The 22,799-nt window shown below is 43.9% G+C and overlaps 1 protein-coding gene across 3 annotated transcripts; it reads right to left on the bottom strand.

The window, feature by feature from the left end:
* Positions 1 to 796: 796 nt before the first annotated feature.
* Positions 797 to 22,556, bottom strand: git2a (G protein-coupled receptor kinase interacting ArfGAP 2a). 3 transcript variants are annotated; one of them, XM_080852809.1, is made up of 20 exons: positions 22,385 to 22,556; positions 18,968 to 19,101; positions 16,403 to 16,515; positions 15,588 to 15,693; positions 15,362 to 15,448; positions 14,932 to 15,062; positions 14,619 to 14,713; positions 13,605 to 13,650; positions 13,082 to 13,133; positions 12,852 to 12,924; positions 12,443 to 12,540; positions 11,992 to 12,103; positions 11,718 to 11,860; positions 11,289 to 11,438; positions 9,104 to 9,427; positions 5,628 to 5,710; positions 5,002 to 5,193; positions 4,450 to 4,587; positions 3,087 to 3,150; positions 797 to 2,735 (listed from the first exon to the last, which is right to left on the bottom strand). In XM_080852809.1, exons 1-20 carry the CDS (start codon positions 22,434 to 22,436, stop codon positions 2,523 to 2,525), a joined length of 2,406 nt encoding a protein of 801 aa, XP_080708935.1. In that variant the 5' UTR covers positions 22,437 to 22,556; the 3' UTR covers positions 797 to 2,522. The 3 variants fall into 3 exon arrangements, with proteins under 3 accessions (XP_080708935.1, XP_080708934.1, XP_080708933.1); XM_080852808.1 differs by lacking the exon at positions 4,450 to 4,587 and adding an exon at positions 2,886 to 2,935 and having other exon boundaries at positions 3,083 to 3,150; XM_080852807.1 differs by lacking the exon at positions 797 to 2,735 and having other exon boundaries at positions 3,143 to 4,584.
* Between the last annotated feature and the right edge of the window lie 243 nt (positions 22,557 to 22,799).

Here is a 22,799-nt window from a genome sequence, read left to right as displayed (position 1 = left end):
CTTATGGGGACATCGTGCTTATGGGGACATGCTCAAAAGCTGTACTTAATAGGTCTTTACCTAATCATAATCAGTTCTTTGCACATTCTTAAGGGACTTTGTGTTGATCAAGTTAATATCAGTCCTTAATTTATAGATTGTTTTTTTAAGCAAATTAAGTGTGTTTTTATAGATGTTTGTAAAGTGTTCTTTTTTACAATTTTATAATGTTTTTATTGAAAAAGAAAAACATGTCTAGCATCTCATGAATTAAAAAAGGGATCAATTTACGGCAGGTGGTAGTTAACTGGCTACGCATGAAAGGGGTAAATTTCATGTCGACAAGCCTTATCAATATTCAGAAACGCTGAATTAACATCGAATTACACTGGAGGTCATTCCAGGAGCTGTTTAATGTTACCTGCTTCTTAAGTAACCAGAAAATGAATACCAAGTCTCAACTCCTGATGCAAACAGTAGGTGATGTAATTTCATCACTAGTCTGTAATGCCACAGGTAAGCCTTGGTTAATAGATGCAGTGTAGCCAAATGCAGCTAAATGTTATAATACCAAAAATATAAATCAGGACGATACACCCATGGTCACCCGGGTTCTAGTGTGACCTGCAGTCATTCCTGAATGTAATTGCCTCTTGATGTATGGACTATACATGATCTACAGTTACTTTCTCAAAACACACCGAGACTAATGGAGCGAACCATCTGGCATGCTTTGTCAAACAAGACACGGCAACCTGATGCATGACTACAGTTATAAATTAAGTTTATTTGAAAAATAAAAGGCAGGTGTTCTTGTTTGTTCTGCAGATACCTGCATTTACATGACAATGATCCCTTTGTGTAGACCAGAATAAAAGAGGCAGGATAGAATGGCCTCAGAGAATGTGTAAAAAATGTATTACCTCATCCATCTGCCTTCCATCATGGACATTATAACTCGTACTGCCAAGGATGGCCAGGTCTCCTGATAGTCCATTCTCCAGCTTTTGCATATACAAACTGTGGTACCATTCAAATGCAACTAATGAACTTGGCTAATACATCATGTAACGACACACAAGCCGGACATCCCTGCCTTAAGCCAGCCTCTCTTTTGCACTCACAATACCACAAGAAAACTAACATGGATCAGGATTGTATGACCTAGGCACTATTACTGAACAACATACAAGCAGGACAGGACAGAATACTAGCAGGTACAACAGTGTGCCTTATGCTGGCATCTTTTAAAAATCATAATAAGAATAATACAATTATAAAAATCAAAACATAAACTACTATTCAGTAGAAGCACACTGTATTTGCTGGTAGGAGTAACAGCTAGATAGTCCCTGCATGTATACTTTTAATTTGATATATTAATCTCTGCAATAAGTGCCTTACAATGGAACTTTATATTTGTACAAGGTTCAGAATGCTTTTGCAAAGTTGTAGGAAAATGGGGTTGGAAAAATGGCTTCCATCATTCGCTAGTCTAAAATGGGTTGGCAGTAATAACAAGTTTCACATACCTGATAAAAAGGCTACTATCACATCAATGAAACCACCATTATTAAATAACTTCTGAACTACATTCTTTAAATACTACTAGAGGGATGTAAATCACTGCTATATGGATGTCTGGCGCATAGGGGTAGATGAGGTATATAAGCTTTGAGTTGCATCAGTCTGGCAGCCTTATATGTGATATTTCAAAACTTCTTGAAAGGGTCAGGGATCATGATGTGGAATTCAAAGAATTAATTAATCAAAACTTCATGAAACTGAGGCTAGCTCCTAGCTAGCTGTGGGAGGGATACTGTAATATAATTTATTTTCGTGACGATGTGTAGATCATTATTTCTACATTCTTTCAATAGGGGAGACCTCTTACCATTAAGTTAGGACATTAACTAGTTGTTTGACTATAGTTTTGGGCCTAAGACATATATAATTTCATCTTTAACTTGAAATCGCATCATAGCCTCCTGCAAGACTGAGTGCCTATATCATTTAGTGCAAACGGTTTGGGTGTCCTTTCTGCGAAAAGACATACTTTATAAGAAAAGGTTGCCAACCTGTTTCTGAATCAACCATGCAACCTGCCCCACTTAATCACACATACTGCATCATTCCCGTTCAAAAACATACTCTGCCTCAAAGCAGGATCCCTCAGTCTCAGCACACTGCAAGGGCAAAGCAAGCCTTGTCCTGTGGCTTATTGGCAAGGAATCCACCAGGAATTGTCTTCTTATACAATGATATATTATATTCACAATATTTCAAAGTAAAAAAAAAAAACCAATAGCATCATGCGTATGCTTTAAATAGTAATGGAAAATACAAAACAAGGATATTATATTTGTAAAAAAAACAAACAAGCAGACATGATGAACAGAGTTAATCCACTGGGGGCAGAGATTGAGTCTTGGGGGCAGGGAGTATAAGGTGCTGGCTACGCCTCACAGCTGAAGCGGGAGAGGGGTGTGGTCCGACGCTGCCAATGAAAGGGAATTTGGTTAGGAGTGGGGGGTGGTTGGGCTTCAGTTGCTGTTCTCTTTGGTTGTGATGGTCACGAGTTGTTTGGCAGCCTTGGCGATGTCGTAGGCGCACTGGATGACCTGTTGAGTCACCAGCTGCATATCGGGGCTCGGCCCACCCTCGGCCGGCACTGCCTTCCGGCACTCGCTCTGGAGCCGCTGGGCGCTGGAGGTCAGCAGACGCAGGGCGCTTCGTGCCATCTCCGAGCGCGGCTTCTGAGGGAGACAGTGCAAGGCAAGTTTATTCATATAGCACAAATCGTACACATTGGAAATTCAAAGTCCTTTACAAATAAACAGATTAAAAAAAATATAGTGAGGTGCATCAAAAGAGTTAAAAGAGCAAAGGGCTTAGGAGTGTCTTACGAGAACAAAAAGCCTCTGAGAACAGCGGGGTTTTGAGTCGAAATTTGAAACTGGCTAGAGTTGGAGGAGAGACATGCAGACAAAGATGACAGTTGTGTTGAGTTCAAACAGGATCCCGGAGGGCATAGGATGGAACTATGCTCCCTAAAGAGATCCTTTGAAGAGATGCACTTTAAAACAGGGTCAAAAACATGAACTTGCCTTGGGAAAGAGAGCCGCCATTTCGCTCACAGCCACATGAATTCTTTCTGCGCAGGGTTCAAAACTGTGAGAGAAGGCATCAAGGAGAAGGCGAGGTTAGGACAGGTGTACAATCACGGCAGGCAACAATCACCTCCGACACATCACCAGATTAAGGAGAGCAAAAGCCCAAGTCAGAAAGGCAACAACCAAAGAGTGCATGATGTGAGGCATCCATTTGTAAAGTATCACGTGGATTTCTTTAAAAAAAAATTGATAAATACAAAATGTACAATATCCGAGTAACTGTGAGCTGAACTTTGCAAGACCCTTACAATTTCAAAGCAACTTACTCAGTCAACAGCATGCAGAAAGGCATTAAATGACACACCTGATGGTTGTTAGTTTCCAGTTTGGACACTTCGGCATTATATCTCACAAAACAATGATTCTATAGCCATCACAAAGCAGGTTTTAAAGCTACCACTAGGAGAAGCTAGAAAGCAGCGCACCTGGACCTTCTTCACACAGTCCTACATCACCTGCTCTAGTAGACACTAGTCTACAGGAGTACCTACAGCGTTAAAGTCTCTAGTCAGAGTAGTTTTGAAGTAGCGAGGACTTTCCTGATTTGTTTGCGTTAAAGGAGAAACAAACAAAAAAAGAGACAGAAACAACAGCAGAGGAAGGTCAGCATGGTGGGGCATCACAAGGTGTAACTCCCTGTCAGGTGGCCAAGTTGGGGGGAAAAAAAAAACATGTTGTTTTGATGTTTCGGGCTGTCTGTGGTCATATTCCACACGCAAGATCATTCACGACTTCCTGTTTGCAAAAATTAAAAATATGCCCCTGGGCTGTATTCAGCTTCTGTAGTTGATTTGTTTATTCATGCTTTTTACCAAAATTAGCTTGCTAACTTCACGAGGCAGCCTCGCGATCCACCCCCCCTCAGGCCGACACGTGTATTGACAGACAAACAAACAAACATAAAAGAAACAGGGCTGGGCGTGAGAGACATGGAATCAAGAGCGATGGATTCACACCAATTCCTGAACCAAGTTGATTTTGGCTACATACACTAACTCCATGAACTCCTTATCAGCAAACTTCTTATCAGTTTGAGATGAACTGAACTGAAGCCATCTTTAAAATAAAAATAATAATAATACATCCATTTCTCTGAGTTATAATATCCCTCAAACCCACACCTGACACAGAGCACAGCGGAGGAGAGAGTATGGATGAGTGAGTGAGTGAGTGATTGATTGAGTTAGTTAGTGAGTTAGCCGTACAGAGAGAAAGCCAAAGACAGTGTTGGGGGAGAAGAAGAGAGGGAGAGAGAGGAGAAACTGTGCCTGGGAGACAGGGACAGAGGCCAGAGTACCAGGAGGCAGGGCTGGGGGTCTGCAGGCCTAAGGGCCTCAGGGGGGATGAGGGGGCCTTCTCAGCCCAGGGGACCAGGGTGCTGAAGCAGCCCAGACTGTGCCTGAGCCCACGCACGCACTCCCGCTCCGAGGGCCTGCTTTGCACACGCAGGAACATCCCCCGACCGAAACCACATGTCGTACCCGACCACAAGGGAGGAAGAGAGATGGGTGAAAGTGTGTACAAATAAAGAGAAGTGGTGAGAGAAGAGAAACACATGTTGAAACAGAAATTGAAATAAAAGTTTAAACAGGAGGGAAATGCCGAAATGATAACTTTATGGGAAGTTGAGGAAACAAGACTTAAATAAAGAACAGAATTCGTTAAAAAACATGATAGTTCAACATGATACAAAAAAAAGACAAAGAAAAAAAGAGGAACACAAGAAACAGAAAGCGAAATTCAGGAAGCAGATGTTCTAATCAGTACTGTATTCTCCCTCTGAGGTGGCAATGGTGAACTGGTGAATCTTACGGAGAGGGTTTAGACCCTGCATGGTGCCTGGGCTCACCTGTCATGCTTGTTCTCCTGGGCAGCGCGCAGCAGCTCCTGGATGTTCTTGGTGATCTGCTCCGTCTTGCGGATGACGTCCTCGGTGCTGGGCAGGCTGGGGTCGCACTCGGCCTCCAGGTCGTTCAACTCCGGGATGGAGCCTGTCTCTCCCAACCAGCCACTGCTCCTCAACCTGCCCCTCCTAGCAGCCCTGCAGAGAAGAGGAGGAACACATGAGGGCATTACCTAGACATCAACAATCAACTGGGAGAAGAACACATCAAATGCTGATTTGCACCTCATAACCGGGGCAACTGTTATTAGGTTCTTCTTACCATTTATGCTGCTGTATGCCAATTTATTTTTTAACTTAAGTAAGTAGTACACATTCAGTCTGATGTAAGAGATCTCTAATTGAACCTTATGAAAGCCCCAGGCTTGTTGCATACTTGCATAATTATTTTTTTGGGCCAAAGACCAAAAACTCTGTAAACTCTGTGTGTCAGACTATCAATATTCAGGCTGTTTATATGAATACAAAACCCTTTCATTAGCACATACTTTAATTGTAGTTAATCAATTTTGCAATATCTGGTTCGATCCTATCCTTCCTCTGGTGAGACACAGATGAGGAGAGAGTCATACCCACTATCCTCCAGATCGGCGTCATTGAGCGTGTTGTCATAGTCACCGTCCAGGACACCGCTCTGCTTCTCCATCTTGGAAGTCTAGAGGTGGAGGGAAGGAAAGGGAGAGGACACACGGTAACACAACAAGCAGCCACTGGAACATGCCCAACATGCAGACTCAAGTGCAGAGAACCAGACTGCTCCTCCACCTGTGGCGCAGCATACCCACACGGAACAAACCCCTTTAGAACCAGAGCAAGGAAGCACATACAGTAGAAGAACATGTCTTTTTTTCTCCAGCAATAATGACGTACGAGGCAAATGCAAGAGAACCAAAGCAAAGTTAAAATAAAGAAAAATGAGAGAAAGACTCTCCGCTCTGAAACGTTTGTAAACCTCTTGTCGTCAAGTGAAGCAGACTTATATATAAATATATCTTGAAGATTTGGCTTTGAAGGTTTGTTTCAGATGGCCCAGAGAGGATTTCTCCTTTAAATAGTGCGAAGCAACTTACAAAATAAAGCAGCCCACACTGTGAGGTGTAGAGAATGGGGAATTCTGATAGAAGTTAAATGGAAAAACTCTCACAGGTTTTCTGTTGAGGCTGCAGCTTCTTGATGTTATCAAGTTATTCATCCACTGCCTCGATGTCCATGTTTCTGAAGTAATAATACCTGAATTGACTGCTTGGCTCAGAGAAATACCAATAAAAGCGTTTGTTGGTTGGGTTTTAATAACTTAATTTATAGATGATAAATGAATGGCTGAATTGAAAACAAACAAGTACTGTTTTTCTTTAACACTGAACAGGCAGGAACAGGAAGGTTATGTGCTTCCTCTGTCAAATAAGTCAGGTTAGTCAAATTACATAGCAGTAAACCATTACATAAAAGCGAGATCACCACATTTATTTGTAAGACACTCTTTACCTGTGACACTCTCCAAGTGTTTTTAACTCGTATGTACATAGACAGTACCACTAATGAGACAATGATTAATGAAAGATATTTAAAAATTCTCTAGTCTATTAATGAATCATCAGAACTTGCTTGAACAGACTATCCTGCAAGTTCTGATTATCCATCATAAGGGAGGACATATTGCCACAGTGACAAATTACTGAACACATCAGCAGGGTTGATATGGTGGCACACAGTGTCCATGTCAAATATCATTACAGTGCACTCTGGTATTTTCCACAGTAACCTACTCTGGGGGTGGACGTGATGTATTTTTTAGCTTAGCACCTGCTGTGTCTGATTTAATAACAGACCACTTGTGAATTCCAGAGCTGTGGGAACAGACAGACCCTCCGGTGGGGTGGTGGGATGGGGGTAAGGCTGGGTGTGGGTGTGACATGACATGACACGAAACCAGAGGGTTCCAAGCCCAAATGTGCCAAAGCAGCCGATCCCCTGCGAGCTGCATTCCTCCAGGACAGCTGAGGGGAGGAGGCGGGGAAATATGGACAGTACTGCACATTCCCTTCACACACCATCCAATCATAGCACATAACCCACACAATTAAACCAATCATTACTCGCAGTCTCTCATCCAATCATGCTACATATTCGACACATCCCAACCCCTCATTCACTCACTCGCACATTCTCATAGGAGCAGGCAGGAGTGCCACTATTTAAAAAAGATGTGTGTCAGGCAGTCTGTGTAGGTGAAGACTTTAAATTGCACTTAAACCTGCCATATTTCTTCAAATATTACGCAGCAAAATATGTGGACTTTTCAGCACATTTCATTCGTTGTCTGCTGGTGTGTTTAAAATTGTGCCCCTTGGCTCTGTGTATGGATTCACTGAACTGATCCCAGCACACCTGAGCCAATTCAGAGACTCAGGTGTCTCCTTGCATCAGCTGAACTCTGCCCATCCCTGCAGTACATAGTCTACCGCCAAAAATAACTGGCAGTCACTGCATGCCCTTAACACAAAAAAAGGGATCTGCTTTAATAAAATAACTTTGCACTGTTCCAGAACATTCCTTATGGACGCTCAGTGGTAGTCTACCCGGTTTGCCCAATGAGCTTCAGAGCATGCGGTGCAGCAATCCATCCACAGCGCTTCGTGGCCGAGCTGGCCAGTGCTCAGAATGGGCCCAGACAGCAGTAGTGTCAAAGGGGAACACACACACTGCTGTTAATCTTCACTGTATGAGAGTGGATGAAATCTTGAGGAGCACGATGATGGGGGGCATTGGTGTTGATGGCAGCTGAGACAGCCCATACAAGTCATGCAGTGGGTAAAAGGGAATACACTGAGATGATGGAGGGAAGACCGTAAGCAGGGAAAGGGAGGGATAAAAAGCCCAAAAAAGAGAGAAAAGAAAAGAGAGAGGAGGTGAAAGTAGTGCATGTGGTGTTCTCGTTCATTGCAATCCCACCAGGCATAGAGCAGGGTGAGTACTTAACCCTTCACATGACCCCGTCCTGCGCCCAGAGCAGGGTGGAGAGAAAGGAGGAAGGGAGGGAGGGAGGTAGGGGGCCACAAACGTGCCCCTGACGATCTACAGAGGGGTTACAGTGATTTACTCGAAAACACACACACACACACACACACACACACACACACACACACACACACACACACACACAAATTGACAGAGGGAATGGGTAAAGGGAGTTTAAAAAAAAAAGAAAGAATGTAAAACTAAAAGGCCCAGAGAAGGGTGAACATGCAGTTACAGGTTAACAGAGAGATAGAGAACAGTCCCTCAGGGAACACATTCTTCCCCCAAATTCCCCTTTTTTTCTTTTTCCTTTTCTTGCTGTAACCAAACCTGCCTCAGGTGTTGCAGCATTCCAAAATGAATCCAGGATGACTAGATGAAGATCATAGTTAACTTATAGCCACAGGTGTTATCAGTGAAATCGACAAACTTTAAAACTATGACAAAAGTATTCACTAAAACAATGGTCTTTTCAAGCAAAAACATCTTTAATGTGTCATTCCACATGTCTTTACCTGTTATCACACTTGAACACCACTGTCTCACATAAACGGTGCAAAGAAATATTACAGGTGATCTCAGTTGGACAGAACTGACAGCAATAACAAACAGACAGAGCTATACAACATGGTTATGGATGTCAATGTTTTTTTGTTTTTTAATGACAGTCCAGTCATACTGCAAGACTTTTGATGCAATAGTTGCTGTGTGGCCTAGCCTGGTGTTCCACTAGTATAGGCTAATGCAAATATTAATGGAGAGACCAAACCACATAGGCGACTAACCAGATTGGGGGGTAAAAAAAAAGCTAAATTAGAATGCCCAAAATTAATGAAAAGCTACCAAAAACACTGTCATCGTAGGGAAAGCAGAGAGAGGTGAAAGCTGACATGAAAAGTAGAGCACTGCATAGACGCAAACACAGACAGACACACAGACAGACACACAGACAGACACACAGACAGACACACAGACAGACACACACACACAGAGGAACAGAGGGCCGGTAGCAGGAGAGAGCTTTACTTACATGAGGAGGGAAGGGCTGCAGGGTGGGGAGGAGGTCCTCGGGGTAGGGGGTTTCCCCCCGGGGGAGGTAAGGCTTCAGACCAGAGCCTGTCTCGTACATAGACATGGACATGGGCCGGCTGCCGCGCACGGACGGACGGTGTTTCAGGGCAGAGGAGGAAGAGGAAGAAGTGGCGGTGGTGCAGGAGGAGGAAGAGGAGAAGAAGGAGGAGGGGGGATGAGGAAGGCAGGAGGAGGAGGGGTAGTCGGGCCCGCCCGGGGCCTGATAGGAGTGGACGGGGCCCTGGCGCCTGAGAGAGGAGTTCTCGCACTGCAGAGACTGAAGCTGGAGAGAGACAGGGCAGCGAGAGAGAGAGAGGAGCGTCACATGGCCCACAGAACACACACACGCACACTCACACACCCCAACCCAACCCGAGCGCTGTCCCGTAGCCAGTCCCCATTTATAGATCACTACGTCAAATGATTTTGTTTTACCCTAGTTATCTATAGCCTTTCCATCTCCTACAGCCAAGGGGTTTCATGAAGAGATTGATCAGCACTTCACACTTGCAGTCTTGAAAATGTGAATATGAACTTCAACCATCTCATATGATGTTTGGCATTGTACTGTACAAACCCAATACCGATTTAGAAGACTTCCAATTAGGTGTTATACTGGAGGGGTTAACTGGACATGCTACGCAACCGAAGTGATGAAAACAAAAATGAATGAGCGCAACAAACAAGTTGAAGCTGCAAGCCAAACTTCTCACAATCAACGGCCAAGACAGTCATGCAGATCAGTAGTGAACAGGCAGTGATGGAAGGAGAAGCATGAACAAGCCAGAGGAAGCTCCTAGAGGCCTTATAGACTACTCTAATTTACTAATGGAGGCCAAATACATCCTGTTCCAACAGGCACACACCTATGCCAGCCCACACAGCAAAATAACATGGGGTATATAACATTACAGTGCTATAAAAAAAACTGCCATATTCCAAAGGTTTACATTCAATACAAGAGAAAATGGCAGGCAATGTTTAGATGGTCTCAGGCCTGCCAGTGATTATCATACACTGGCAAACCTGTTAGCACACATTGTGAGACAAGCAAAATCTGGGCAAACATCAGACATCCGTGTGCTTTGCTCCTGAGACACTTTACTTTGAAGAGCTTTAACACTGGTATTTAGTACCAGCCCTCATGCTCTACAGGCTTTTTACATTTATACTGTATACCTATAAACCAAGAGCTTTTCTTCCTCTGTGGGTTAGGTCGACATTTTTTTGAAATGCTGCAATGAACCAATGAAATGCCGACCAATTGTAAGACATGCATCATGAAAACCTTGCTAATTCCACCCAAAACAAAAAAAACAACAACAACAACAACAACAACATGCTATACACAAAAAGTACCTGAAATGAAAGTGTACAATTCAGCCAGTGGCATTTCTCAAAAGTTTTTAGCCAAACTTCAAGGCCATGCCTACACCTCTTACATTTTGATGGCATATATAAAAATAAAATGCAATAACAGTAAAAGCTGTGTTATCTGGCAGGTTTAGGGATTCTTACCCATTGTAGTTTATACATTCATTAAACCACCTTGACTACCAATTTCACAAAAATGGCAGGGTTGGATGTTATGATGACCAACACGAGGTGAGAGAAAAGCTGCTGTTTTTCGTCTTCTCTTGAATGCGTTAGCCAAGAAACCTTGACCACGAGGTTTCATGACACAATGTACAAACAGGGAGCAATGTTGATGGGCCGTCGCTGAGAGTCAAAGTTACTGGTCGGTATATGCAGCACAGTTACACAAGCCGATGGGTTTTACGTTGTTAGAGGGGCATGCTGGTTAAGTCCGGGGCCAGCGGACATAGCTTGAATGAAATGGTAAATAACATCTCAGGTTTCTCCCATGGGCAAACAAAAACACAAAACCAAAACCTAAACAAACTTAAAAATAGCTCATTAGTGCAGCAACATGAGGTGCAGTTCTTGCTGACAAGATTGGCCCATATGCAGACCTGGGAGGGTGGGGGTGATATGCTGACACCCCTCCACAGTGTGTGTGTGTATGGGTGGGTGGGGAGGGGGGTGGGCTGGAGGATGAGGGGGGTGCTTGGAGGGTGTGCAGGGGAGAGGAAGAGGAGGAGGAGGTGGTGGAGATTGGGGTGTCACTTCGGCTCGGCTGGTACCTTTTTCTGCATGTGACGCAGCTCGTCGCTCAGGTTGCTGTTGACCTTCATCAGCTGCTGGATCTTGGCCTCGGAGGCGGCCAGCGCGCTCTTCACATCCTGGAACTCCTGTACGGACACAGGGCTGTCCGACAGGTCAGAGTCCAAACTCTGTGGAGGAGGGAGTGGGGGGGGATGGCAAGCAGGCGATGGAGGAAGTGGTGAGTTTCTGAAGACCCTGAGCTCAGTGCAGTAAACATGAAAACAAACTTTCTCACTGCAAAATCCTCAATGTAGAATTTCACAGTGGGTTATGTACATTTGTTATAGGAAGGACATATTGTGGCTATTTGCTCATTGTTTTGAATGTGGTCTCCATCTCTGGCTGATAAGCAGCAAGCCTCGGAGACAGCCATCTGCTGTCTGACCTCACAGAGGGTCAAAGGTCACCTTAGCCCGATCGTTCTTCCCCGATGGCTCTAGATCCAGGTCCTCATCGGAGGCCACGCTGTCGTAGTCTGGCTGGTCGTTATCCTGCCGGTCGTCCACCGGACAACTGCTCACACTCTTCAGGATGAGTTCGACATTATCAACTTCAAGAGCAGACAAACGGAGAGTGATATATTAGGAGATGAGGATCAGAGAACATTGTCTGGGTGGGGGGGGTGTATGTTTCTGTTCCATCACTGAAATGTTTGGCGTAGGTGTAGCGTATCACCTGTACCTCTTGGGCTTGTGACAGATTTTCCCAGTTGCCTGCGCTTGGCATCACTCAGTATGTCGATGACGAGAGTTGCAAACTCGTGCGCGTTGAACCGGGCGAGTTTCTGCCGTCCCTGCATTAAAAAAAAAAAAAAAAGAATATGTGGTTATATCACTGATTTGTAATAACTTTAAAAGTATATAAACATGCATACACACACACACACACACACACACACACACACACCTGCTTTCAAGTGTGACGAAACGTGCACACATCAGGAGGCAGGGGGATTTTACATAATCACACTAATGCTTTCACATTCATGCAAGCAGCGTTCTTACCAGCTGCACAGTGTGAAAACCTTTAGCTCTTCGTGAAGATGGTGTGACATACAGCAGCATGAAGAGAGAAGGCCTTGTGCAAATCTTTGGTGTTATAAAGAAGGGTAGCATATTCAAAATAGACATGCCTGGTTTCGCGTCGATGAGTACTCTGGGTTGACAGGAAGGAAAGGCACGACTGTTGTCTCCGTTACCAAGGTGCTGTGGTTCTGGGTCGTGAGCCAAACTGCAAAACAAACACACACACACACACACACACACACACACACACACACAAATTCAGTAAACAGTCAAGCTCATAAAACAGTTAAATATGTTTAGCATTGATCTTGAAACTGTTGCATATACAGTTGACATATAGCAGCTAGAGTAGGAGAGTGTTGTTGTAGCTCATCCATGGAGAGCCAAGTGTGTCTCATAGACACATACCAGTGACTTTGGCTCGAGTACAGCACTATGTGACCATTGAACTTGTCTGCAGCACAGAGCAACCCAAACCAGATGCCCCAGTAAGGGTTGTTGACGTGGATTGCTCACCGGCATCTGTTTCACGCCTGTCCACTTCGTCATACACGTCCATCGCCAGCTCCTCAAACAGATGATTACTGAGCTGTGGTCATTCACACACGTGCACACAAACACACACACACACACACACACACACACACACACGCATGCACGTACACAAACACAGATTTCAGTAGGGCTGAACACATTCATTAAAGGAGCTTGGTGTTGCTGAGAGAACTCTGTTATTTTGTACTTACCGACTGCAGCTTCTTTTTCGCCGCTTTCGCCAACTCTGACAAATCCACACTACTGTTAACAGAGAACAAAAGGGGGGGGGGGGGGGGGGTCATTCTCTTTTACTCTGAGGGCAATATTTAAATGGTGACCATTGGTGTTTACTTACATGTTCCTTTTACCCACCATCGAGTGCAAGCAGTGAAAAGAGAGATACAACTTATCACTTGGCCAAATCTTATCACTACACGTTTTTCTGGCCATATTCTCCTTAAAAAGTGTACTTCCAGTGTATAAGAGCTCAGTAACAAGAGGTGTTACGGACCAGTGCTGTGCAGAGAGAGGCAGATGGCCTTAGGCCTTAAACCATGTCCTAACAGGAACTATCTCTGCAGGAAACAGTTTTTCTCTATCTTTTTTTAAATATATATATATATATATATATTTCAGTGCCACCTGCTTCTAAGCAAACTCTACACACAGATGGTGATGGATGACGGGTCATAAGCGTATGTTTTTTATTTATTTTATTCAAAAAACCCTTACCTGTCGGCCAGTTGAGGTATAATGAAGTGTTCGCCATTCTTGTGATCTGTTGGGTGGGGGGGCTCATGTTTTCATTGATATCATCATCCAAACAGACTGTACATGCCACTGAGGGCTATCCAGATGGTTTAAAAACCCATATTTAGGGTCCAAGTATTTAAAAAGCTATACTATGTACAGGAAACAAGCCAGGATGTGTGTGCGTGCTCACACACACCCAAGATAAAATTATGGATTAACTATTAAAAATAAAAGTACAGAACTTTCCTCTAAAGAATATCTCTGAGGTAGGTGAAGCATGTATAAAGAGTAAAAACAGCTGATAAAATTCAATGTGCTCATTGTGCACAGGTGCTCAAATAGCCTCTTGTATGATATTTACATCTGAGAGAATGGGTAGGAAAAATCCACATTTTACAGTTTTAGTTTATCACCCAAACAGACTGTAAATGCCTTTGAAGAAGACGGAGACTGTTTCCAAGCATATTAAAGGGGCATTACTGCGGTTTGCGAGTTACCTACCTAAAAGCATGCAAAACCATTCAAACGCCAGACATCCCAATTGGCATTAATAAAATCTTGCTAACAGCTGACTTGCAGGGGGGTGTTCCTACCCAAACCACAGAACTACATAGTACATCGCTTGGACTAATTGGAACAACAGGTGTGTTTATCTGTCCTTCACATGACCGTATTCCATCAAAATGATTTTGAAGACGATACCAAAAGCAGTTGCTTATTAAGAAAACACCTAAAATGTGGCTGATTGTTGCATAGTATCGCTTAAAATCTATTTGATTTTTTGTTAATCATAATGGTCAAGTCACTTTATTCTCAAACCTCGTCCATTGGTTAGGACTTGGGTAACGAACCCTAACCCAGAATAGTTTTGCACAAAGGTGTGATATAATGAACAATGGAAAAGTCATAACATGCCGCTTTAGTAAGTTCAAACATGCATGACAAAACAGCATCCCTCTGTGTGATGAGACAGTGAACTTGGGTGTGACTCACCTGGCTTCCTGCCACATAAGTAGAAGGCCAGTCTGTCTGTGAGCTCATACTGGATTTCCACTAATCGGTCTGCTAGGTCATGGTGTCCAGCTTGCCTGGAGCAGTAAAAAAAGAGGTGTCTTTCAATGGCGTTCAAAGTTGTTGTGTTTTTACAATATCCTATTTAAATAAAGTCATCATCCATGTGCATAATCATAATTAGTGCTTTCCAAATGAAGTAGGACATATACCGCTTTTTTACACCTTTACACTAATGAATGTAGCATCCATCACACCCAGTCTGTGTGGTCAGTGCCGTGCCTCGCGCCAGTACCTTGCATAGTCGATGGGCGTGTAGCCGTTGGTGTCGGGCGCGCCTGGGTCAGCCCCGTACACGGTGAGCAACTCGCCCTGAGACAACTGCCCGGCTTTGGCCGCCACATGCAGTGGTGTGTTGCCTTTCTCCTGTTGGCATGAAAGCGGATGCAACATTCATGAACTCGGTGAGCTTCCTCGCTTGCAGACAAATCAATATTTGATCGTGCGGATACACAATACCCCCAAAAATGTGCTACATCCACTACACTGCATGCCCTTCTAAGAGCATTAAAAATCTAGTGCGGAGGAGAGCAGAGCTTTCCATTTGACATGAAGCGGCCTGAATTAGAGAGCCTCCTCTCCTGACCCCAGCTGCAAAATGTCTGCTCAAGCCCCATCCAGGAGCGAACTGTCTGGGTTTGGATGAGAACGAAGGGGATTTTTACCGGGTGGAAGAAGTTGGCCTGAGCTCCCAGTGACAGCAACCGCAGGCAGGTCTCCAGATTGCCAGTGCGCACACTCGAGTGCAGTTGCTGAGGAAAAAGAAAGAAAGAAAGGGGAGGGAAAAAAAGGATTGATTTATTTATCTGTCCTACTGCAAATGTCTCAGAACAATACAAGGTCAACTGGAATAAAAGATGGAGAAACATTGCAGTTGCTCCCCTCTGTCACCTTGCTCAAGTCCTTAGCTGTGCAGCTGTCTTCATCTCTACAGGGCATCCGATGGACGAAGGCCAACATCTGATATTTAGCCTTGATGAACTCTGCCTTGTTCGGGCTTCGGGGAGAACAGAGCACAACTAGAATGATTACATGGACAAATGGGGTGCAATAACAAAGCCTGTACCCTTCAGTTTGAGTTATTATGAATGTCAAATCCTTAGTTTTCATCAGACCAGTGTTTTGCCATCTAGTTCATTTGCTCACTGCTATATTTTCTTCCTCTGTTTAAAATTATTTAAGTATTTAAGTAAGTGCATATCTCAAATACTATATTAAGGTTCAAGCTTAAGACCTTGGTGATGAACCCTGACAGTGTCATTTCAAGCGTAAAAAAACATCAGTCTTCTTCCCAGCTATAACACAAGCACACTCAGATTCATCGCCTGGCCCAATTTTCTCTCACCACTGGTCATGAACTAGTTCCTTTAAGAAGCCTTTTGGAGCGCTTACAGTTCAGCGGGTAAACCATTGCCACAGGCCATACGTTCACAGCAAACTCATGAAAAACCTGCATGCCTTCACTGTAGTTAATATTGGTTTGGATGAGAGCACCACCTAAATGACCAAAAGTACATTTTGGGGGGATCTGCCTGATCCTTGAGGATAGACTAACAGCACATTCAGGACTGCGTTTCCCGAAAGGGTCGCCGGGCAACCACTGTGGTAACTGTGGAGAGAGAGGATTCGAAATGATGGGCTCTCTCACAAAAAGCTTAAGGAAAATGCACCCCAGGGTAGGACTGAATGAGGAGTAAGACTCTTACTGGACTTTGTCCTGCGGGTTGGCCTTCCTCTTCCCGCTCATGATGGAGGCTGGGTCTAGCAGGGTGTGTTCCCAGATGGAGTTGGCCCCATTGTTGTAGAGTGTCTGCACCATCTGAAATCAGACAGGTTAGCCCATGAGGATCTCTAAACACGGCAATTTTCCAGCCAAAAGAGAACCAAAGTGAAGTGTTGAGAAGGTGTTTGAAACGAATCCGTGCAACGACAATACAGGACATTTTAGTACTGGTGACAGTGAGCAAAAGCAATAAAGAATGAAATCTCTGAAAAATCTTGAACTTAAAGTTCATGAAAGACTTATTCTTTTTCGCCCGCCACTTTCCAGCACTATTGTTCTCTCCCAAGTCCCAACATGTTTGTCAGTGGTCCTCATGTAAACGGTTGGCTCTGTCTTAAAACCCAGGCTCGCTGGCTCTACAAAACTGGTCTGAGGTTTCTTACTTGTAGCGAATCATTGTCCTCGGTCCTCATTCATCTTTCAACATTCATGAGATACTCACTCTTGTTATTAAGAGGTCAACTTGAATTCAAAAAATGTGTACCACATTTGTTCTTTTGATGTCTAGCTTGAGGTGGAGGCTCTTAAATAGAGCTTATTATGTTACTCGATGCCTGGTAAGCCACAAACATAGGGACTTACTCAAATGGCGGCAAAGGGTTTTTATGAAAGGATCAAAAAAATAAAAGTCACAATGGAAAGTTCTTATATCTCAGATTCATAAAACAATGTTTTAACTGTTGAGTGCCTCGGCCCATGCCAGGAACATGAGCTCGCTGCTTCTTTTGGCAAACAGAGGAAACCGAACAAGGCTGAGCCTTACCCGACAGAGAGGGGAGTGGAGTAAGACGTGGAACTAAGTTGCATACAGTGGGGAAAATAAGTATTTGAACCCCTGCCGACTTCGCAAGTTTGGCCACTTGCAAAGAAAGGTGTGATCTAGAATTTGAATGGTAGGTGTATTTTAACAGTGAGAAACAGAATATCAACAAAAAAATCCAGAAAACTGCATTTTATAAGATTTATGACTTTATTTGCATTTGATGCAAAAAATAAGTATTTGAACCCCCAAGCAAACAGCAATAATTCTGGCTCCCAATGGCCAGTTATGTGCCCAAAAAGCACACAGATTAGTCCTCATTAGGTCTAACAAGGTATACCTGATCTCAAATGGTGACCTGTATAAAAGAAACCTGTCCAAAGAATCACACCTTCAACCTCACCACCATGGGCAAGACCAAAGAGCTGTCCAAGGACGTCAGAGATAAGATTGTAGACCTGCACAAGGCTGGAATGGGCTACAAAACCACCGGCAAGCAGCTTGGTGAGAAGCAGATAACTATTGGTGCGATTATTCATAAATGGAAGCAACACCAAACAACTGTCACCCGCTCTAGGTCTGGGGCTCCATGCATATCGAGGGGCTCCATATCCCCTCGTGCGGAATCAGTGATCATTCAAAAGGTGCAGAATAACCCCAGAACTACACAGGGGGAGCTTGTGAATGATCTCAAGGCAGCTGGGACCAGAGTCATCAAGAAAACCATTGGCAACACACCACTCCGTAATTTTTTGAAGTACTGCAGCACTCGCAAGGTCCCCCTGCTCAAGGAAGCGCATGTACAGGGCCATCTGAAGTTTACCATTGCACACTTGAATGATTCTAGGGAGGATTGGGAGACAGAATGTGGTCAGATGATACCAAAATCAAGCTCTTTGGCATCAACTCGACTTGCCGTGTTTGACAGGGGGGGAATGCTGAATATGACCCCAAGAGTACATCATACCCACCATCAAGCATGGTGGTGGAAACATTATGCTTTGGGGCTGTTTCTCTGCCAAGGGTACAGGACGACTCCACCGTATCAAGGGGACTATGGATGGGGCCATGTAACGTGGAATATTGGGCTTGAACCTCATTCCCTCATTCCCTCCCATTGAAAACACAACCTTAAAGATTTGGAGAAGATCTGGAAAGAGGAGTGGACCAAAATCCCTCCTGAGATGTTTGTAAACCTGGTGACCAACTACAAGAAACGTCTGACGTCTGTGCTTGCCAATAAGGGTTATTCCACCAAGTACTAAGTCATTTTTGTCAGTCAGTTTTGGGGGTTCAAATACTTTTTTTTTTGCATCAAATGCAAATGTAAAGTCATAAATGTTATAAAATGCATTTTTCAGGATTTTTTTGTTGATATTCTGTTTCTCACTGTTAATATACACCTACCATTACAATTATAGATCACACATTTCTTTGCAAGTGGCCAAACTTGTGAAATCGCAAGGGGTTCAAATACTTATTTTCCCCACTGTATATGCTGAGTTTGTGTGTCAGTGCATCACATATACCAAAGTGAGAGGCCAGGACTTATCTGTGGGTGTGATTGAGTGTGCATAAACTGTAACGTGAATGTCTGTGTGCGTGCGTAAGTGCACATGCATGTCTCACCTGCACATGAGTTGGATTCTTACCATTGGGACAGATGTGTAGATGTGTGTGTGTGTGTGTGTGTGTGTGTGTGTGTGTGTGTGTTTGTGTGTGTCTTACCTGTAACTGAGTAGGAGGCCATGGCGTGTGTGTCAGGTGTCTGACTTGTGAACTGTGCCTCCCCAGGCTCCGGTGAACACTGCAGCATTCATCACATATTAACACCCCTCTGTTTACTGAAGCCCAGCGGGGATCTACAGACAAACAAACAAACAAACAAACAAATCAAAATGGATTCTCAGGGCCTTGCCATTAACACTGCCTCTTACAGACCAATATGTACTACATCCTCTAGTGATGGGCAGATGGCCTACACACCAATGTAAACAATGCCTTTGCCCAATCAATACCTCTCAAACTGATCCTTAAAGAACTGTCTCAACACACGGGGAGAGGGAACATTGACTGTCCGAGCACCAAGAGATGGGGAATGTAAGCATCCCTTTTTTCACAGCCTCTGGCATCACATTAAATATGTCTAAAAATATCTCAGAACAACTCTTTTTACATTCTATAGCATTAGATCAACTGTTTTGACTCAGAGAAAATAGATAGAGAGGATAGGCCTCCAAATGTCCTGCAGTGTGGAGGAAAATAACTAGTTTCAGTATGATTTCCACACTATTGAAAACGGTCCTCATCTTGTTCCCCTAGATCTAACATCACAGCTTTAGCCTATAGGAATAATGTGATAAGTGCTATATGTGAGTAACTTCATAAATCAGCATAAATGCATAAATCTATTATAAGTGAGCAAAGAATGAAAGACAGTGGAAGTCTAGATAATAGTAGATACTTTTCTCTGAGCACAGGGGCGCCTTCACAGCATGCTTTGAGCAAATAGTGAAACGGCCTCAGTTGCAAACACCGGTGAAAGTGGTGTCATTTGAAGCTTTGTTTATGCTTTTCACCTTTGTCAGAATAAAGTGGGATTCTAATTTATCCTCAAGCACATGCCAGACAATTTGCCATTAATACTGCAAAACCCTGGTGATAATACACTGTGCCAACAACGGGGAAAATGGTGCAGACTCACCATTGCTCAACAGATCAGCTCCAACTTCTCACCCTAACTGAAAAGAGGATGTGCTGACTTTCTACTTCCTTCTGTGGCGGCCGTAAAAAATCTCATGTTTTTTTTTTTTTCGTTTTTTTAGCCATGCGTGATAAAACCTTTGTCATTAGCGGGGGGAAAACTGACATCACACCACAGCACCTGGTGATGGTTACACTGTAGGTCATAGTGAGGAAAAGGCAATGGAACTAGTACAGAGCTCAGGATCACACAAAACATCAGTTGTTTTGAAGAGGGGTAAGCCACGTACTACAAGGAAGGATAATTACAAGCAGGCAAGGTGTGAAGGCACCCGTCTGCTGAGCTTCAAAGGAAGCAGGCAAGCGGAACAGAGAGCAGACGTGTGCGCCTAGAGCCCGGCGACACGCGCATGTGTGTGTGTGTGTGTGTGTGTGTGTGTGTGTGTGTGTGTGTGTGTGTGTGTGTGTGTGTGTGTGCCTGTGCATTTGGGTGTGAAAGGGGGTCAGAGTGAACATGTGCATGGGGGTTTGCTTATGCATGTGTGCACACATTACAGTCAACAACGAAAACAACAGCAACTAACTCAAACCAAAAGGAAATGTTTTTCAGATATAAAGCTATTCCTTTATCTGGTTCACGTAGGTAAGTAGTTAAGTAGTTAAGGTGTTAAAGGGATAAGTAAGGCGGTGGGTGGGTGAGTGAGTGGCAGGGTCAAGGAGGCAAAGCTGTACATGAGATACTCCAGAAGTAGACTGACCATTAAGTGATTAGTGGACATCCCTGACCCAGCCATCCACTTCATGCCCAGTTAATGGCTTAGACAGGCTGATTACTCAGGCCACCCCTGCCTTAATGCAGCCCAGCCTGACCTGTGCTAATGACTTACAACCTAGTTGTCTTATTAAACAAGTTCTAACTGTCTCCGGATATCACAAGCTCTCTCTGCTGGTGCTTTCCAAGTATATGATCTGCCATCTCTTCTGCAGCTTTATCTGAGTTCCCCTTCAGACCAAAGGCATACTGGGTTGAGCTTCACTTCCTTTCCAATTCTTTCATGATGGGCTTGACCTTTGGCTAAAATCAAGCTTCATATTTTTGTGCAGCATCATGTTTTCTGTAATACATCTTTCACATCTTACTCCTTTAACCCAAGCATACCAAATTATAACGCCACCATCCGTGTGAGAGATCACAGAAGCTGATTCCTCTTGCCTGCAGTAAAATCGTAATGTAATATACAAATTGATTCATTCATATTATTTTTTAAATGACACAGAAACGAGGTAGGCTGGACAGACAAACAGGCCACCCCGACAGTGGCCTTGAAAGAACACTGAGGGGCCCATTTCACTACGAAAAAGAAAACCTGCAATCAGATATGTTGATATAGACATATAGTTGAGTAGACACCTTCTAGGGAGGCAGGCTGACAGAGCGATAATATTTGGGGGCGATAGATGAACAGTCGCGGAACAGCTGCGCGGGCCGTGGCCCAAAGGAGAACACCTGGTGAGGGTCACTGCCTCTACTCACCAGGAGTAAGGGCTGCTGACAGGCCCTCTCTCACAACTGAACAAGTGCCACGGCGAGGCTAAAATAAAACCCTGAGACAAAAAAAAAAAAAAACACTAAAAATATTCCCATCCCAACAACAACTGTCTTGCAGGGGCAGCCTGGGCCAGCTGGTGTCTGAGGCGTGACTGATTGAGGGGCTCCCTTGACAGCAGGGGAAAAGGACTGACGCCAAACAGCATCACAAACCCGGTTCAAAGCGTGGACAAAGAAATATCAACTGATACAAACCGAAAAGCACAGTGAGGAAGAGTGCATTGAATGGCAGCGCCTTAACTACTGCTGAACACTATCAAACGCTCTAACTAAGACGGTCTTTCATGCCGTAAAAGAAACCATTGTCACGAACAAGGAATTTATAGCAACGCTTTACAAAACACAAACAAGAAGGCACATATGTAATACGGTTCATATAACACATAATACCGGCTGACAAGTTAAAGCATTCTACCTTACTGCATGTCCACATAGCTGGGGTGCACAGCCAGCTAAGACTGTATTGTTATATTCAAATCAACGTGACCACTCACAACTTTGATGTGTTCAACGTCTTTATCGTAAATCCTCCTAGGTTCTGTAGCACGAGCCACGCGTAAGGGAACATAACTCAATTATTTTATATGTATAGGCTTATTCGTCTTATTGTCATCATCGCGTCCTCCTTCCTATAGCTGGGGCTGCAAAGGAAATGCTGACGTTAGGTTAGATTAGCTGCCTCCAGTTAGCTATTCTTCTGAATATGGTTTCAGATAGCGAGATGCAGCATATTCGCGAAACATTCTGGGTGTACACACTTGTGCATTCTGCTTGCGTAGAATATAATACTTTTATGATAGACAAAGTGGACCCGCTGGATATTTTATCCTTACCAGAAACGCTGCAATCGGCGCAGACTTCACTGTTTCGTAGTCGTTTCGACATCCTTTTCGCGTCAAATGCTAGCTAGAGAACTACCGTTAACTCCAATAAATCCCAAAGGTCAGGGGTTTGGGTATTTTCTTTTAAAGTCATATGGTCACTCGAAGATACAAGAAAATTACAAGTGTATTCCTCTTCCCTTTTCAGGTTGTTCATGTATCAGCCTGGTGAAGCCTGGTGCCCACTGACTCAAAGGTGCTAGCTCAGGACAGACTGAGCAAATGAGAAGTGCAACCAGCTAACAAGCTGACAGCTGCAGTGCAGGACGGGAACAGCAAGGGAGCCATTTAGGATGTATAGAGCATTCAGTCATTATTTAAGAATTACATGACATCTTTCGTTAAAATGTCAGAAACAATGCAAATT

Source organism: Sprattus sprattus, assembly GCF_963457725.1.
Source record: "Sprattus sprattus genome assembly, chromosome: 15".
In the NCBI taxonomy this organism is placed as follows: domain Eukaryota; kingdom Metazoa; phylum Chordata; class Actinopteri; order Clupeiformes; family Clupeidae; genus Sprattus; species Sprattus sprattus.
This window is presented reverse-complemented; position numbering and strand designations above follow the sequence as displayed.

Bases quoted from the DNA above. Each gene is read 5' to 3' on its own strand.
- git2a (XM_080852809.1), bottom strand. From the start codon at position 22,436: ATGTCGAAACGACTACGAAACAGTGAAGTCTGCGCCGATTGCAGCGTT. The intron at 12,925-13,081 runs GTAAGTACAAAA...GAATGACCACAG, and splicing joins CGAAAAAGAAGCTGCAGTCG to CTCAGTAATCATCTGTTTGA. The intron at 3,151-4,449 runs GTACTCTGGCCT...CTTCTCTCACAG, and splicing joins ACCCCCAGCCCTGCCTCCTG to TTTTGAACCCTGCGCAGAAA.